The 19,427-nt window shown below is 40.7% G+C and overlaps 1 protein-coding gene across 4 annotated transcripts in view; it reads left to right on the plus strand.

Annotated features, from left to right (window-relative positions):
* The first annotated feature begins 9,840 nt into the window (after nucleotides 1-9,840).
* lrp8 (low density lipoprotein receptor-related protein 8, apolipoprotein e receptor) overlaps nucleotides 9,841-19,427 on the plus strand; it is a 103,268-nt gene continuing 93,681 nt past the window's right edge. For all 4 annotated transcript variants that reach the window (XM_018754178.1, XM_018754181.1, XM_018754179.1 and 1 more), the window contains exons 1-2: nucleotides 9,841-10,000; nucleotides 10,608-10,727. In XM_018754178.1, the coding sequence (XP_018609694.1) occupies nucleotides 9,934-10,000; nucleotides 10,608-10,727 (187 nt within the window). In that variant the 5' untranslated portion in view covers nucleotides 9,841-9,933. The remainder of the gene's footprint in view (nucleotides 10,001-10,607; nucleotides 10,728-19,427) is intronic.

A 19,427-nucleotide genomic window follows, 5' to 3' on the forward strand; every position in this document is an offset into this window, starting at 1 on the left:
CACTTCTGCTAACCAGTTTGTGAAGTTCAGTACGACTTCTCTGCTATAATGTAACATTACTTACTAAATGTACTCCATAGGAATGAATACTTTGTTTCCTCACAATCCTTCTTTTCTAATTTTTGACTGTTATGGCTCAGTTATATTGTGTTGTCTGTGTGTCACTTGCCTCTCTATTAGAAAAAATAGAATAAGAAAATATTTATTCCTGCTTCCTGTTGGCATTTCAATGAAATGTAACAATGAGGGTGAAGGATTAGAGGATTAAGATAAGAGGACAGAGAATAAGGACATAAGCTAAGACACTAATATAATATTTATTACAGAAAATACATTAAACAGAAATAATATACAAAACAACAGATGCATCATTCTCAGAATTCTATACCAGTCCTGTGCTCAGTTTTTCTTATCTCCTTAGTGTTTCAGATCCACCTTTAATTATGTAAACTACAGCAAAATAAGGTATTTTAGCATACTACTTGTAGGAGTAAGAACAGTTCTTTAAACTTGTCTTTTATCTGACGGTAAGTTTTCAAAGAGCTCTTGTCATTCTGTATCATTTTGTACTTGACTGAAAAAATAAAAATATTACACCAGAATTTCATCATCTCTGACATTTACATAGTGTAAACATGTGTATATTTTGCAAACTCCATGCCCCATTGTTGAGCACATTTTAAGGAGAATTTGTTAAAGGATTTTAATTTTAAAGGAAATGGCTGAGTGTTGTGGGCACCTACCGCTTTTGCTCTCAGAAGCTGTTTTTATCAAAACGGTTCCATCCAGACAGCTGTCATGTGAAATAGCTGGGAATTAGTGGGGATGAGGAGCCATCTGCTGCCGGGGAACCTGGGACTGAACCCGTCACAGAGTTGGGGGAAGGTGTGGAGCAGGCTGACTGCGACTAGTGGGGGGTTGGAGGGATGGGGGGATGTCGGGATGCATCTTTACATCTGGCTGGATGGTAAGCTGGTTGTAACCTGACTGCAAAGAAGAAATAGCAAAAATACACCACCAGTTGGAGGATTTTTGTTTCATTTTACAAAAGAGATTACTGTATTTCTTTCATAATACTTATTGTTTTGATTAAGGGATTAATTAGGTGAATAAGAATCATATGACTCCAATTCAGCCCTAAAGTTAGTATACTTATACCTGCTGGTAGTAATGACCTCTGTTCTAGTTTTTTTTTATGTATTTTGTTGCTTTGGATAAAAACATTCACAAATGAGTAAATGTAAAAAGCATGCAATTGAGGGTCCAATGTCATTTGTATTTGAGGAAAGTAGATGTTCTGAATATATCACGAGGATATCCGCTGAACAATATAGTAGAACATCAGCTTTGCTGAAAGGCTGTAAACCCCCTTAAGCGTGTTTAAAGTAGCAGCGGTGGAGCGGTCATTAAGAAACACTGCACGCACCTACCTTAGCACCCTTGAGCAAGGTGCTAACCCTAACTTGCTTCAATTAAAATTGCTTAGCTGTGCTCAGTGGGTCATGCAGAAGCAACTGGTGGCATAATGACTAGAGCTGCTGCCTTCAGACTGAAAAGTGGCAGGTTTGAATCCCACTGTAGCTATACTTTCCTTGAGCAAAGTGATTATCATCAACTGCTCCAGCAAAATTAATGAGTAAATAATTGGAGGTAGCTGCTTTGGTGAAATGCATTAGCTAAACGAATAAATGCTATGATCCTTTTGATAACAGAGTCAGCTAAGCATTAAGTTATTATTACTAATAATAACCACGGTGGTACTTGGAAAATCTGCATGTGTTTTCCAAAAAGCCTCTGCATCACTGTCCAAGTTGATCCTACAATGCGTCAGCCCTCAAAGAGGGCAAGAGACTCGCTTGTCTTCATTAACGTTCACTTTTGTGCTTCTGTGCCAGCTCCTAGCTCACGGCCCATAACAGGAAGCATATATCATAAAACTAAAGGAACACTTTTCAACACGTTGCAAGGCTTCAGCATACATGGTAATGGCTTAATGTCACTTTGTTCTATGAGCTTATCAAACAGAAATTTTGTAGTCTGCAGACATTGCAAAGGCATCATTTTCCATTTTAAACCTTGTAAAAGTACTGCCTCACCTTAAGATCACCTTATCTTTCCAAAGCCTCTAATGAACAACCTTAAGCCGTCCTACTATTTCTACTCAAGGTGACTTGGACATTAATAACCAAAAAGATAAATATCTGTGTCTGTCAGTGATATCCATTCTGTAACATTTGGCTGTACTCAAGGTACAAATTCATTGAAAAAGATAAACTCATTGATTAATGAAATTTTAAACAAACAAAAACTAAGAACAATTTTCGTTAGACCTGTTATCAACAAGATCAGTCATTACTCCTTGTCGCATCTCTAAGCGCATTTTTTTTTTTAAATATCTGCTTACTGTGTGGTGAAGCTGCATTGTGAAACAAAAAATACTAATATGGCCTCAAATTAGATCTGTGAAGTATTAAGAAAAAAAACAGAAATATAATGGTGTCTGTTGGATTAACAAATAATATGACACTTGGATATGAAATGAAATTTACCACGGTCACAATTCATCACATACGTTTCACACTGGAATGCATACTGTACAGCACTGCGGGTGAAATCTGATTCTTCACCCCTGCACAATTTTGTATTTATAATGAGATACGGTTAATAGATATAGGACCTGGCAGCTGTGTAATCTGTTGAAACACATACTGTACTGCAGCTGAGGATAAGTGTTTCATTCATGAGTATTTGGCTCCAAGTTTGGTGTTGCCCGGAGGAGTAAAGATGTTAATTAGGTGTAGATGAGATGCAGGGCTATTTAACGTATTTCCTTTAGAGCAGCTTCGTTTGAGTGGAGAGAGGGGGTTAGAATTGGGAAAGAATGTGTATTGGGTCTTGTCTTTGTGGTTTGCTGTATTTAAGATTATGGCAAGAGTTGCGGGTTTCTAAAAAATTTTGTTTGAAATCCTCAGCCCCTGCTTCTTTAATTTTAATTCTGTTTTTCTGCTTTCATATTTCTTGAGCGGAGAAGCCTTTCGCATGTTAATTACTTTGTTCAGTAAGTAGAGATAAACAATGGAGTACATTTGTACCCATTGTCATCCCTTGTTTTGTCACTACCTGAACTTGGCATGCCCCTGCATCAAATTAAAGGCTACTGCCACATTTCAAGTGTTGTTGGATGCTGGATGTTGGGATTGTCTTTCATTGTGAGCAAAAAAACTGCATTTTAGGTAATGTGGCACCATCTGTAGCTAGTTTCAGAGCTATTCCTCTACGTGACAAGTTTTTGAAAAATATCTGCACAATTGGAAGGTTAGGGGGTATAGTGATGCAGTGGGTTTGGCCCAGGCCTGCCCTGTGGTGGGTCTGGGATTTGAGTCCTGCCTTGGGTGCTTTGAAACAGACTGGTGTCCCATCTTGGGTGTGTCCCCTCCCTTTCCAGCCTTGCACCCTGTGTTGCTGGGTGAGTCTCCGGTTCGCCACGACCCCACTTGGGACAAGCAGTTTCAGCCAGTTTCAAGGTTAAGACTTTAAACTGTGGCATTTGTTCTGAATGCTCTGTGAAATTGGTAGAAAACTCATTTTGAGCAGTGTCCAAAGTTGTAATGAAGAAACACGTGTCTTGAAAAATTACGTGGAAGGCAAGAAAAAAACCCCCTCAAGCAACTTGAAAGAAAAACACGTGTCAGTAAAGTCAATCCAACCCACTCTTTAAGTCTCGACCCCAGCGTTAGAGGTAACGGTGGCTTTACAATGCTGTGCTTTGTATTACCTTTTAAGTTGTCAACCCTGTTTAGTTACCTTCCTGTACAGTGTGTGACATAGCAGGTTTTGGGTGCACCCGTTTTTTTTATTCCATAGAAAGATGGGTAAACAACATATGGTGTTGATTTTTGGGGCATCCTTGTGGAGATACGGTTAGGCTTCAGTAGTTTGATATGAGGATGCTGCTGTTCTGCTTAAGGACCAAAAAAATCCTGAGGGAAACAGCTGCAATGTAAGTCTGTCATCTCTCGCTCCTGCTCGCATTCCTACCATCTCCTTTTCCTAGATAACTTAACTGTTGACTTTTTAATGCTGGCAGCTCTTGATACAGAGATGAGAGCTGGCCTCTGTCACATTTGCTCAAGGCTAAATTGTGGGATGCAGTTGTCAGAGGGAAAACTTTCAACCAGCCATGTGTAACCCCCTTGATAGTCTCACCGCTTGGTAGGCAATAGCATAACATCCTGCATGCACCATAGAGACTTTAAACCCTCTAGTTTTAAGACTCTTAGACCTGTGTTTCATTGGCAGCAACACAAAACATTTTAGGCATATCAATAAGTGTCAAAGTGGTTGATTTGCCAGTGTGATGCGTATGTTTGATTGTACTGATGCCAATGGTCCATAAAAGTTTGAGACTGATATTTTGGTCTCCAAATGTTCACAAGTGATTATTGGGAGTTTTTAAAAAATATCTTTAAAAATATGAGTCAGTCAAATGAACATTGCTTAAATGCAGTTCATCAGTTTGTGATGGTAATGCACCACTTCATTTGTAAATTACAGGCTACTGAAGAGTATTGTGCTACTTAGCAGCTTTTGTTCATATCACAATGAAGATTTATTAATGAAACATCATGGCAGACAAACTTGTACTGCACCTTCAATATTACTCTCAAACTATTTACTGAGTTTACTAAGTTTTGTAACTTGCTTGCCTGGGTGATCATCATATATTGACCAAGCAGAAGGCTGAAACTTAAAGATCGCACACTATCAATTATGTGCAGTATTGGCTAATTGTGGACCACAATAGAACCCTAGAACTCAGATGAGGTAACATTCTTTAACCATATGACTGTGTCACTTTTTACTGTTAGTGACCTCTAGAGATTGTCACCAAGAGTCCAATAAATTTGTATACACACACACACACACACACACACACACACACACACACACACACACACACACACACACACACACACACACACACACTTTCAGAACCGCTTGTCCCATACGGGGTCACGGGGAACCGGAGCCTACCCGGGAACACAGGGGCGTAAGGCCAGAGGGGGAGGGAACACACCCAGGACGGGACGCCAGTCCGTCGCAAGGCACCCCAAGCGGGACTTGAACCCCAGACCCACCGGACAGCAGGACTGCGGTCCAACCCACTGCGCCACCGCACCCCCTTAAATTTGTATTTTAATGTTTTAATTAATCAACTTTTCTGTCATACTGCTTGTATTGCTGTTTTTGTTTCATTCTCACCTTAGATTGGAGTTAAGGTTGAGATTTGTTCATTCGTGTGCTTAAGCAAGGATGTTCAGCCTGTTTATTAGTGATGTTATTGACTGGACATACAGTATGTTGAGTGTGAGGTCCAATTTCTGTCTTCAGAAATTCAGTTCCTGTCCCATGGCTGATAGTAGACTGGGAGGATGTACTTTTAGGTCCTGCTGATTCAGCCAAGGTCCTTTTATTGCAGTTGCTCTTGCCTAACATTATTTTTAATTTAGAGTGAACTCCCACATTTAATAATTAATTATGCTGGAGACTAATGTCCTGGTAGAACATCACATTTCTAGATTTGGACATACAATTACATAAAGCAAAAAGCCAGAAGCTCAACACAATTATCAGAAAATTAATGTACGTGCAATGGATGTCTGATATTTTTGAACATACATGTAACATACCTGTGCAGTGTACGTTGCTTCAAGACCATTTCACGCATCCTATTTTTTAGTTTTCACCACTGATTTCAGTATTGCTTTGTGGTTGTGTGCAATCATACTTCTTGATATGTTCATTGAATCGATGAGGATTTCACATTGACATTGAAGAGGTTCATTTAATACCCCTACTTTGACGTATGAGACATTTCTTCATGCTTATGCATGCTTATGAGGACCAAATGAGCAGGGCACAAGACATTTCAAGTTTTTATTTTACCAGACATAAGATCATTTTACCAGATGCAATTAAAAGATAAATACTGAGTATTGTATGTGTGTATGTTTTGTTTGTGAGTGTTAATTTTAAGTGTACGTTACATGATGATATAACAGAGCTGAATGAGTGCAGGTAAACAGTGATACGCTACAGTATTATAGAGTAATTAAAGATGGGACACTGCCTTGTTAGGTTGTGTTATAACTAATGTTAACTATTGAAGAAACTGTATCAGTTTTAATGGGATCTGGTGGTGTTTTAACAGAAATGGGTGTTAATTTTGGGGTTCAGGAGCAAATGGAAAAAAAGATCATTGAAACTAACAGTAATTATGTTAGAATTGTCCTTCCTAAAGGTTTTTCAGGAATGCAAAACCCTGATAAGGTGGGGGGAGACTGTACATGTAATTCTGAAGTGCATGGTGATTACAAAAACAGCCTGAATAGATTTAATTAACAAAAGCAGTGGTTTCAGCAAAATACAGCATCTCTGCTAACAGGGCCATCTGTGCACACATATGATGAGTTCCACATTAATCGTGAGCTTTGGTTGATTTGAGACATTATTGCACTGCTGAGACTGGGGACCTGATTGTGGGCTTGATCCCGATTTCCTTTAAACTGACTGAACAGTCTGAGAAAATTGTTGTCCCAGATTTGGTTAAGAACATCATACATGTTGAGGAAGAGCTGCAGTTATATACCATTAGTGCTCTGTTAATTTGTTACAACTAGGGTAGGTTAAACAAGAAACATTAAAGACTATAAAATTAATATTATTATTGAGGCATGTGATCCACTGTATAATTATTTGAAAAAAAATGTATGAATTGCAATTGGATGAGTCATGGCTTTCCAGTATTATTTTATTTGAGATTCTAAGACAGAAACAGAAAATATGGATCAACCATTTCTATGTGAAAGGCTTAGAACAAGACTCAAATCATTCCCTTTGCCACAGAGGATCTTGTGCCAGGGAAGTGTGTTGTTACTGCTTCCGCTGACATTGATCAAAGCAGTGTCTGACATAGGTTTTGTGTGCAGATCCCTGGGTTGCCTGCAAAGGCCATGAAAACATTTGACCCTGACATGGCATGCAGATGTCCTGATCTTTACAATCCCCCTTGCCCCCAGCCACATGGGCACCTGACTGTCATACTAATGAACTGAAATCGAGGGGGAGTCAGGGATATGGAGGGGCCCTCGCCTGCTGGAGGTCTGGCAGGAAGTGTGGGGCACAGCTTTGTGACTCTCCCACCCTCTTCAGCTCACTCTGCCTCGCTCTGCCTACAGTCCGTCAGCTGCTGTGACAGCAGGAGAGAGGGTGGAATCTTTAAATACCCCAATCCCACTGTGCTCTCCCAAACCACTCTCATCACATCTATACAAATAGCTCAACAATGCATGTCCTTGCAATGGCATAGTCTCAGTTAAGGCACAAATGACAAAATCTCAAGAGACTTTTTTTATTCTTTTAATCCTCATGAGAGAAATAGCTGGAAATTAATTCTGAACTACAGTGACCAATACTCTAAATGTAAGTTGTGTGTAATTGTACACACACACTATATTTTGTTATACTGTATGTGTTGTAAACTTCTCCATCTATAGTATTGTGCACATATCATTATTATTGTAAACATGCTTTTTGTTTAAGAAATTCAAGATGTTAAAATGATTTTCAAGGCCTATATGTGGAAAACTTCAATGAATATTTAACTGCAGGATAAGAAGTCAACATAAATATTGAGAGAATAGTGAAAATTAAAAAAAAAAATACAGATAGTGATGCACATTTAAATTGCAATTGTTGCTTTGACAGTAATTGTTGAGGAAAAGGAAATTCAGAGGGCGCTTCTTACAGGAAAGCTTTCAAGTACACGCTCTTGTATTGTTCATTCTCCAGGTCCAGCATATAAAATGACTTGAGAAGTGTATGTTAGTGATCCCTTCATCAATCCTTCAAAATCTGCCAGACTTCCACATGAACAAGATGCTGAGCTGGAAAGATGCAAAGATGATAAAATACAAAGGAGTGACAACTGGGTTAAGCCAGCCAATGAATGTATCACAAATCAGCACATAACTGAGATTTTGGAAACAATATTGCATATTGAAAACTGGATAATGAAAAATGCCCAGTTTTTGTGTTTAACAGATACCTAAAACATTTACATTGATGTGTGCCTCCAATAAATCAGTTTCTCATCAAAATATCTACTGGTTCATTTCAGTGAGGTTTTAAATTTAACATTTTATTTTGGAACCTAAAATATAGTCTTAACTAACTCGAGTTACATGAGTTTTCAAACTCAGTAGAAATCGTGTGCATGTGAGAGCAGAACTCCCTCATATTTCACAGTGGACAGTGTTCTCTTTATTCTTTCACACCAAAATTCATTAATGTGTCAGTCTTGCCAGTTTTCACAGAGAAAGTACCTGGCCTGAGATAATACACACACACACACACACAGTCAGAACCGCTTGTCCCATACAGGGTCACGGGGAACCGGAGCCTACCCGGCAACACAGGGCGTAAGGCCGGAGGGGGAGGGGACACACCCAGGACGGGACGCCAGTCCATCGCAAGGCACCCCAAGCGGGACTCGAACCCCAGACCCACCGGAGAGCAGGACTGCAGTCCAACCCACTGCGCCACCGTGCCCCCCGCCTGAGATAATACTGACCTTTTATTTTTAAAAGCTGGTATCAAACCAAAATAACATTAAAATTAACAATGTCCGTTACTTCCACATACAGCTGGCAGCTGCAGTGCAGGCTTGTGTCTCAAACAATTCAGTTTTCCTAATAATAACAATAATAATATAAAATGCGTCCCATCCAGGGTACAACCCTTCCATCGCTTTGCGCTCAAAGCACGCACACAGAAAAAAGTGTTATCTTATCTTATCTTATCTTATGTTATCTTATCTTATCACACACACAGAGCCTGAAGCCGCTTGTCCCAAGTGGGGTCGTGGCGAACTGGAGCCTAACCCGGCAACACAGGGCACAAGGCTGGAGGGGGAGGGGACACACCCAGGACGGGACGCCAGTCCATCGCAAGGCACCCGAAGCGTGACTCGAGCCCCGAACCCACCAGAGAGCGAGACCCAGCCAAACTGGCTGCGCCACCGCGCCCCCCGGAGAATAAGCGATTACTAAAACGGATGGATGATATAAAATAAATTTAAACAAAATCTTTTTAAAAAGGGTGATTACTTAACGCGAAACCAAACTCAAAAAAGCACTAAATCAGAAAAATACAGTACGATTAGGTACTTCAGTGCCAAAAATTTGATACATGCCATGTAACATGGCTAAGCCTAATAGAGCTTAATAAAATTCGAATTGTCTAGGTGCATTAAAAAAAGCTAAGTAATTGTAGGCAGTTTAACATTTCAAAGTTGCTTAGAGAAAAGCGTCGATCACGGTCGATTATGATCGCCAGGCAAAAAGTGTGGCGTTTATATTTATAAGCAGCTGGGGAAATTTAGTGCAGAGTGTAAGTCCATGGCATGTCTTACAGAGCCGTGAAACTACACAACAACAGAAAAGGAGGAGGTGCGGTAATTCACAGTTGTCTAAGATCACCTTTCGCCAGCACGAATCGAAATTCCGTACTGAGCTGTTCCGTAGGGCAGACCTGAAGCCGTGACAACATAACATGTGGTGTTGAACAAAGTTAACTAATGGCACATCTAAATATCAATTCTTCCGTAGATTTATCCTCCCCCGGACTCCGCTGCGAGCGCGCGCGCAAGCAACCCAGACGGCGCGCGACCGACGCGCAGTTTCTTTCCGCATCAGATGCGGCGCGCGCGTAGTCCCGCCCACTAGCGCCGTCGTCACCGATTCAAACGGCAAGTGGAGGCGAGGAGAACAGAGAGGCGGCTCACAGGCACCGGAGGACAGGGGGAGCGCGCACCGGGCATTGTCTGTTGCTTTTTTTCCCCCCCGCTTGGCGACGGCTCACCTGCTCGGAGAGATGTGGACTGACGTGGGGAAGATGCTTCTGTTTCATTTGTTACTGATAGAGCTTCATGCGACACAAGGTGGGTGCTTTTGTTTCCCCGCGTGACCCGGGGGAGACGTTCATAACTGTCACACTGTATGAATGAAGCGTTTGCCGCGACTCTCCGCTTGTACTTCTCTTCTGATACAGCACATCCCATGTAAGTAGGATAGATGGTAGCTAACAGACAAAAGCCTTTGCTACTGCTTTGCTGCAGTGTTTGGAACAGGCCAGGGAACGGTACGTTTTCATAATCATATTCTGCATCTCATCATTGCATTGATGATGTATTCATATAGAACTGTGCCAGGCGTATTTAATTCTGAAGTCAGCCAGGCAAAGTGTTGGGGTAATATTTAATCATTAATGGGCACTGTTTTTCTTTTTGTGTCCTGCCTTTATTTTTTTTATGTTTGCGTTTGGGCTACATCGTCATGTTCTCATACTAGTAGTAGTTACCGAGTTCCTTATATTTTAATGACGTGGATGGAAGCTACGGTTCCACCAATTGGGGGCTTTCACGCGAAACGTCAAGCAAGCGTTTTATCACCAGTTTGTGTTTTAGTGCTCAAACTTTTGGTAAATTACTCAATTATTCTTTAAAAGCCCATATATATTAGTGCTGATGTGTTGTTTTGCCTATGCAGTGACCAAGACGGATTGCGAGGAAGGTCAGTTTCAGTGCAGAAACCAGCGGTGTATTCCTGTCATCTGGAGGTGTGACGATGACGACGACTGCTCTGACAACAGCGACGAGGACAACTGTCGTAAGTACAGAACACCGAAGGCGAAAGTTCGCTAGGACTGACTGGGGATCAACTTCAAGTTCCCATTATATTCCGAAAACAAATCATGATGTATACGTTATACTCTTGGACACCACAGTCATAGTTTGCCCGTTTGACGTTGCACTGTACGCCTTATCCGTTATATGGACCGTGCCGATGACTCTGCACGTGCCTCTCTATCCGGCATTCGGCTGACGTCACCGCTTCGCGGAAGTCTGTCGTCGCGTGTCAGCGTGTCAAACGGCCGGCGCGCGAGAACGGTGTCTCCCTCCTCGCTCTGCGTGCTGCCGCCTAGCAATGAGGTGAAGTCAAGGATCCTGTGACTCTGAGGTTTCAGGAAGTTCTGGAAAAAAAAAAAATCTGTTTAACGTACGTGTCACTATCTGCTTGTACTTGCCGTGCAGTGACTGCGTGGTGCACCAGAGGGAGTGTCTCAGTATGTCACACACAGAAAACTATGCGTTTATAGCCTGCATTTCCTGGTGATATGTGTCACAAGTAGTTGAAGTGTAAACTTTGGACTTCTCAAAAACGAGAAGAGGCTAGACTGTGTGGAATGTTTTACTCCGTGGATCTGCTTTCGCCCTACCCTTCCCTGCCCTGCGCTACCCGCCCCTCGTGCACCCTTGTGTTTCACTGCGTGCTGAGTGTTCCTGCCAGCTTGCATGCCTTTAGTTAGAGAGGGACACTTTGGCTCTCCATCCCTGTCTCCCACTAGAGAAATCCTTGTTCCCAGTACTGGTTGAAGTCAAGTGCGAGAAGCTACAGCACTTCTACAGCACCCACAAATCTGCCCTGCTTTAGTGACGGTCTTTCGTTCTCTGTGTGCTCAGTGTTCTTTTTTTTTTATTATCAGTCCCAGATTCATAAACTGGTGTTGAGGAAGACAACCTCATGTTATAATCTGAAGCTGTCAAGTTGTGATCAGTACTTTGAGCGTTTTATGCCAGCATTGCCCCCGTATACAGCGTAACTGTGTCTGTTTCTCGACCTGAATGCTGCAGAGGGGGCGTTGTGGGAGCGCAATGGGACAAGGGTTCGTCTCCTAAGCTAATAGAAGTTTTGTGATGGATCAGCGCTGCTGCCTTTGCTCTGATGAAAGTCCACGCTGCAGTTTTGACCAGAAGGGAGCCTTGTCACACACTCTTGTCTGGGCTGTGTCCCTCGCTGAGGAGATTATCCAGTCTTCGTCCTCAAAATGAATTTGAATAATTCCTCAAAGGTTGTCTTTTGTGCCCCCTCCAGGGACATTCACCAACGTGGCGGGGGATTCTTGCTTGGTTGCCCGTAGAAACTGGGGTGCTAACAACCCCCCCCTTTAGAAAGCAATCTCAGTGCTTTATTTGGGAGGGAGAAGAGGGGGTGTTTTCATGCCTGCTGGATAGAACAGTGTAAACAGAGCTGAGACATAAGACCTTAAATGCAGCCATGAATGGAAATTTTTTTTTTTTTTTTAAACGTTATCCTAGTGTGACAATTATAAATCAACAGAATCTAGGATCAAGGAAAAATGGGTAATTAACTGTACATGTCATAAGTATAAATCCTTTTTGTTTTTATTTTTTACCCCCCCTTTCCTTCTCACTTACATCAACAGCCAGAAGGAGTTACACATAGTACAATAAACTCTTTAGCCATTTTCAGGTGAAAATGTCTTATCATATAATGAGATTTTTACTGTACTTTGTTGCTGTTTTCGGGGAGGTTTGTTTGAGTTTCAATGACTGTCCATATGTATTTTCACATGCCTTTGTTGCATGAAGACATGTCGCTCATGTACATTTTCTGTAGTGTCTGGAAAGCACAATAAGCTTGGAGACTGTGTCTGAGAGCTTGAATTAGCTGTCAGAGAAAAGACTCCGCTGAGGCCATATCAGGCAGATTTAATACACCCCTGTGCCGACAAAGATTCCCACGCAGATGTAACGACAACTAAACAAAACTGCCAGAATAATTGCTTGTTTGCTCCTTAAAGTAATGATATGAAATGACTGGGGACTGATTTTTTTAAAAAAAATTAAACACTCTCTCATGCATTTTTTAAATTCCATAAGCACTACTTTCTCTTTCCTAAACTACGGAATACAATTCTGTTCAAATAAAAATTCACCGGGTTGGTTATGTGAAGTTTTGAAAATCCTCTTTTCCGTGTGTCTACAGTCTCATGTGTCAGGATCTCTGGTCTCTCTTTTTCAGACTTAAGCTTGTCTGGCTGGAGATTAGCGCTCTAATATTGCTTTAAGGTGAACATAATTAGCTGTGGAAATGATAAGTTGCATCTGATGCACCCATAAAGCTTTGCAAAGCATTTTGTCTAATGTACTCTAATAGTTTAAGCATTCTTAAATTACTGTTAGTAATTTACTGTTAGTGCTCAGTTACAAAAACTGTAGTTTTTGGCTTTGCCTCATATTTACAGTCATTCCCAAAGATAAGGCAACACAAGTTCTAAGAATTCAACCTCATAATGTCTTTCATTTAATACCCCTACTTCAACTTACATGGCATTTCTTTGCATTTACAAGGTCCAGATTTGGATTTTGCACACCCTCCAAGAGCTGGGCAGAGCAGTACATGTATATTTGTTTATTAATTTAGCAGAAGCTTTTTTCCAAAGGAACTTAAAGTTATTATCAGTTGGTATTTAGCTTACACACTTATCCAAAGTGACTTGGATCTACATTTATTCAGCATTTATTTAGCAAACTCTTCTCCAAAGCGATGTACATCTCAAATTTACAGTGCTAGATACATTGCTGTCTGAATGAGAAGAAATGGAGTTTAGTGTAGCGCGCGCGCGCACACACACACACACACACACACACACACACACAGACAGACAGATATTGCCAGCCGTTCAGAATCGCCCATTACCCCAAAACACATCTTTGAACTGTGGGAGGAAACCCACAGAAACATGGGGAGATGCAGGGAGATTTACTTATGGGGGCATTTATACATATGTTTGTTTTGTGTATGTGTACATTTTTTTTTATAATTACAAATTTTTCTAAACATATTTAGTATTGTATGTTTTGGGATAAGCGGTTCTGAAAATGTGTGTGTGTGTGTGTGTGTGTGTGTGTGTAAGCACTGATTTATTGTGACATTTTCCATAAGGTTTACAGCTTGAAAGTATGTGAACCCCTTGCCCCTTAGTTCTACCACAAATTGCAATTTAATAAAGTTTAAAGTACAATCAGGTGTGCAAATCAATTTATTCATTGTATAATTTTATGATTTAGACTTAAGTATACGTTAATATTTTATATAAGAATAATGACCATCCTTATAGGGTTGACATGCTTTCACAAAGCACTGTATGTGGTAACAGGGAAAGACTTTTTTTTTTTTTTTTTTTTTTTTTTTGTCTTTAAACCTATTGTCTATGTGCACACACATTCAGTTACCTGCATTGTGTCATGAGTCATCAATCCTCCTGAAACAGACATTTCTGGATGGTGGAGGAGACACCTGAGACACCTGAGAAACTTCATGCTTAAAGTGTATAGTCAATAACACGTGAGCTGAATGAGTGCAGGTAGACAGCCATACAGTATTATAGAGCAATTCTTAAAGGGAAACTGCCTTTTTATAGTTTGTTATAAATAATGTTAACACTTTCAGTAATTTTTTTAAACGGGATTTGGTGTATTTTAGCATAAATAGGTGTCCGTTATAGCCCACGTGACCTACAATGACAGATACACTTCCTACAGTTTTGTACCCTTCTGTAAACCACACACAGTCACACTATTTGAAGTCTAGAGTCACTACTTCATGTGAAACAGGTGTCTTTAGACTGGGGGAGGAAGCTGGAGTACCTGGTGGGAAAACTCGCACAAACTCCACACAGACTGAGTGGGTATTGAATCTACATACAATCCTAAACCTCGGGTAACAAGTGCTGCCCACTCCGCACCCATGCTGCTCTACATTACTGTCCGTGTTTATTAATACAACTGGTGTGCATTTCAACGGATTTAAATTTACGCTTGTGCTGGAGTTTTCGTCTTTGTGTAGCCAGTATGGCATTCTTTTTGTGGCTTTGTGTTAGTGACCCTGAATGCCTTTTAAGCTGGTAGCTGCAGAAATCCTTGAACTGGATCTTGAGAACGGCCTGCACTTGTTTCTCTGCATGCAACTATCCTGAGTTGGCATAGGCACATTCATCACCCAATTCTTGAGTCCTGTAGTTCAGCTTTGTGATGGTCACATCGTCGAGCCTATAGGCAACCACCAGTTTGCATTTCTGTCATTAGAGTGATTTATCGTGCTTTGGTTTGAGAAGCGAGTGTATTTCTTGTCATTTTCAAAGTCTGGCGTGGTGATAATGAGAGTAGTTTCCTCCTGAAGATGTGGGTCACTCGGACGGTTGCACGGGGCAGCCGAACAAAGATGGCAGCCTGCGGCTTTGCTGGCTGATGTCAGAAGCAGTTGAGTTCTTCTTAAACGCAGTCTTTGTTTTCCGTTGACAAGCCCCCTAATTTAATGGGTGGAGATATTCAGTGGTATTAGCCAAGGGCGAATGGTTCGTCTGCTGGCGACTAGGGAGAGTGCAGTTCTCTCAGTGCCTTTAGCCTTTAGCTAGCAGTAATGAGGTTAGGACCTTTGTTTTTGTCTGAACCACAACAGTACCACCCCTTCAAATAGCATAGCCTGGAACTAGTGTAAGTGGGGAATTTTCGTCCTTCTTTCCTCCTTTGAGTTATAATACCTGGCAGAGTATCAGCCCATAATCCTTCCACAGATTAAGAAATATCTAAATATGACTCGAGTTAATTTGCATTTGGCTAATCCCTTTTTATTTTCTTTAACCAGTTGTCAGTCGGAATGCATTTTGTGCACCTTGCAAATAAATGTATGAATAGAACTGTCACTGTGTTCAGTTATCTTTATTCTGAGAAGTACTTTTCTTGTTGCAGGTTGATTTATTTAAATTGAAAATTCAGTCTTGAAAGCTCCTTTTGAGGGGGAGGGGGGGTGGATATCATGACCGTTGTTTATTCTGTTTATTAATCTCTGCATGTTCAACACAGCCTCCTAGCGACCATGTACTGATAACAGGAACTTAATTTAAGAGTATAATTTGAAATAAGTGATGTGTCTCCATACTGTTTTACAGCGCTCACTTTTAATGGCAGAAAGAACATTGTTAATGGAAAGCTTTTACCACAAGAAAAGCATCTTTGAAACGTTGTTATTGTTTTGGTGTTTAAAGGTTAACTTTATTCATTGAATATTGTTGCTTTGGTAAGAAAAGGTTTGAAGTTCATGCCTTTGTTGAGCCGATGCACAAGTGATTGCAAGAGGCGCAACTCCTTAACTTCTGTGTATTTTTTTTTTAAACGGAAATAAAGCAGTTTTTCTTGAATGTTCTCCAGCATACTCTTTTCTCTAATATTCCTGACTTTGCCTTTGTCACGAATAGGCCCGTAGGACGCTGTTCTGTGAATCTTTCCAGTTAAGGCTTTTTAAAGTTCTTTTCTGCACGTCGAGACTTTTTAGCACTTCTGCCGTAGAACCAGTGAGCTGCAGCTGACTGTTTCACAGCACAGCGTGAACAGTTTCATACTGTCTGGAAAGAGCAAATGCAACGCTTCATTCTAAGCAAGGAAGGGGAGTGATTTGGGGAAGCAAAGCAGATTGAGAAAATTAGAATGAAGAGTCATTGTCCTTACCCACTGCATTTTAACAATCTGTGTGAATCTCTGTTGCCTCTGCAGGGCCTCCTCTTGGAAGCTCACTCCAGCCTCTGCTGCCCTGTTCCTCAGGTCTGCTTTCAATACGCTTTGTTTGGTCCCTTCACACTGCCATCGGGGGCTCCATCAGACATAAGGGCTCCTTTATATTCATGTCTGAGCGAGTACCTCTCCTGTTTGTAAACACCCGGACCTTTTTTTCAAAGGATCCCTCCATGCTGGGTGTAGCAAAGAAGCCTGCATTCCTTCCTGCTGTCTTTGAAAATCACATGTGATTGAAAGGTAACCGATTGGGTCCTGATGATCAGTGTTTTACTGTTTTTGAGTCTGACAGCCTCTGTAGTTTTCCCCTTTCTGGGGTGTTGTCTTTTCAAAGGGCACTTCCAGAACAGTGACAGTGTATTTATAAGCTGTTTTATGCACTGCTTATATACATCCCCCACCCCGCACCCTTTCAAGACATGCTTTCAAGGGCCTAGCTGGAACTGTAACCTGAGCTCTTTTAAGAGTGTTAGGATGTATCCAGTACCAAAAGAATAGTCTTATTCCTTCTCCATGGAGAGGATCTTGTGAGTGAGGGTCTTGGGTTTAGTACCTGCAGTTGTATTTGCTCATTTATACATTTGCTCCTCTCAGGTTACAAGGAATTTTTGTGAGCCTCCCACATTGTCAGTGCATGGCAAACATGTTATGCAACAAATGCACTGGCCAGCTTGCGAAACCGTCTTTGTGAACGCCACCACAGAGAACTAGTGGACAAAGAGATGGGCGGTTCTTGGGGTCATCTGGCACCCTTTGATTGCTCATGTGAGATGGTGTCTACTGTCCTTCTTGTGAACTAAACCAGATTTTGTAGTGAGATGCCTGCCAGGGAGCAGCTTCTCCCCAGCCTACAAGTTTCAGGCTTCACTTGCTCTCTTTCTCTCTAAGCCCTCATGCCTCCTCAGTTGGTAGTTTTACAAGTATGAGATCAGCATTGGGCTGGAACTGTCACTGTCAAGCCTCGGTAAAGGCAGATTTTTCAAATAATAATACATTATGCATTATTAAACCAGTGGAATTGAGGCTGAGTGTAATATATGTGTGCTGGAAATAGGTTCTTCAGATTGCATTGTGTACTGATGTCGGATTTATATACAGTATATTGGGAGGGTGACTCTGAGCTTGTCTGAATTCCTACTGTGCCACAGCTGAAGAAGGAACTTGTACTAATTAGCTTCAGAGGAAGAGGTTATGAAAGAACCCAAACTACAAACCTATTAGTTTCTCCTGGTTATCTAATACGGCAATTTTATACTGGTCTGCTGAGATCTGATCATCTCTGGCTAGTCAACCAATGCTGGCAGATCATGGTGAAAACCTTAATGTAAGTGGGCATGTAGGAAAGACATCTTCCATGCGAGACTCTGAAGTTTTGACCTCTGTTGTCAGAGAAAAGGGGTGTTTGGTGGCCTCTAAGATTGCTTAATCTCATGGAATTAATTATCAAATACCAGCACTGAATTCTTTTCCTTGTGTTCAGCAGTAGAATTTTTTTCCCAATGATGCTGGAAATTTTATGATTGCTGTAAAAAGGTCTTCTGAAGTAGCACACTGCTCTATGAGTTAGGCTAAGGACACAAATGACGGTTATGACCATTCATGGCCGCTCTTATGAGAATAAGATAGTTGTGATGTTGCAGAGATAATGGACCAAGCCCTATCATTTTCTTGTAAATGGCAAGGCATAATGTGTATAGCAATATTAGATTTTTCCCTGCTTTTAAAGTCCCCCATTTCCCATGAGACTTGGCTGTAAAGTTTAGCATGGCATCACATTAATACTCTTATTTCTTAAGAACTCATGCAGTAAGCCAGTTACCTTGGGTTAAACTTGAGTGCAAAGCAACATAGTACACAAGAATCTTGGGTTTCCTTCTCCAGTACAGAACTTAAGACCTAGGAGAACAATGTCTTCTGGGCAGATCTGATCCACGCTTCCTTGGTAAACTCTCACAAACTGCCTGTGACTAGATTTTTTTTTTTTTTTTTTTAAACCACATTCATTGGTGACTGTATATGTTCATTGTAATGTCAAAGCAGTCTTCTGACTTCTTCTCACATATACATTTTTTTTAGGAATCCATCTCCTTTCAGCTCTTTGGTTAAGTTAGTGAATTACAAAGAAATGCAGGACAGTTTTCTTCTCTGCAAAGACGTGTATGTATTTTGTAAATAAGGGGGCTTTCAAACACGTTTCATTTACTGCGAGACACCTATCCATTATAAATAACTGCTTGCCCAACAGGGAGTGAGCCAGGGTACACCCTGGACAAGAGTTACTGATTTCCATGAATTCTCTGTAGTGTACTCATTAAAAAAAAAAAAAAAATCCTATTCTCTTACCTGATCATTCTGACAGTTTTGCTTAGTATCTCTGTTAACAGGTCATAGTTACATAGTTAACTGTAATATATCAATAATGTAAATATTAAGGTATTTTTAATCACCCAGAAATCATTAGTTGGGTTAAAAGACAAAGTTAACCCTGATGAAATGTTAAACCTTTTCTTTAAATACTACTTTATATATGAATAACTTTAAATATAGGCTCTTCCTGAGCAATGTGTTAAGAACAATGCAGTTTGTTAACCAATCAGGTACTAAAGAGTTATTTTAACTCTATGGCTGGCTCCACCAGCAAGAATGCAAATATGTTCACCCTCAAAACCAGGAACTCATTTCCATAATTTCATTGAGACTCTGAATTACAGAGGCAATTACATGTAATGGAACACATTTTGGAAAATTCTCAGAATTCTTTGTGTAACAGGGATTTTGGTAACAAATGATGTATATGTGTGGAGCTGTTGAGCTGTTACCAGATATAGCTTTTAACAATTTAAATTTTTAATTACATTATTCATTTTGGAAAGATTAGAAGAAGCAACGGATAATACAAAATTGACACATCAATTTAAATGCAGATATGTAATTT

This window comes from Scleropages formosus, chromosome 9 (genome assembly GCF_900964775.1).
Source record: "Scleropages formosus chromosome 9, fSclFor1.1, whole genome shotgun sequence".
Taxonomy (NCBI): domain Eukaryota; kingdom Metazoa; phylum Chordata; class Actinopteri; order Osteoglossiformes; family Osteoglossidae; genus Scleropages; species Scleropages formosus.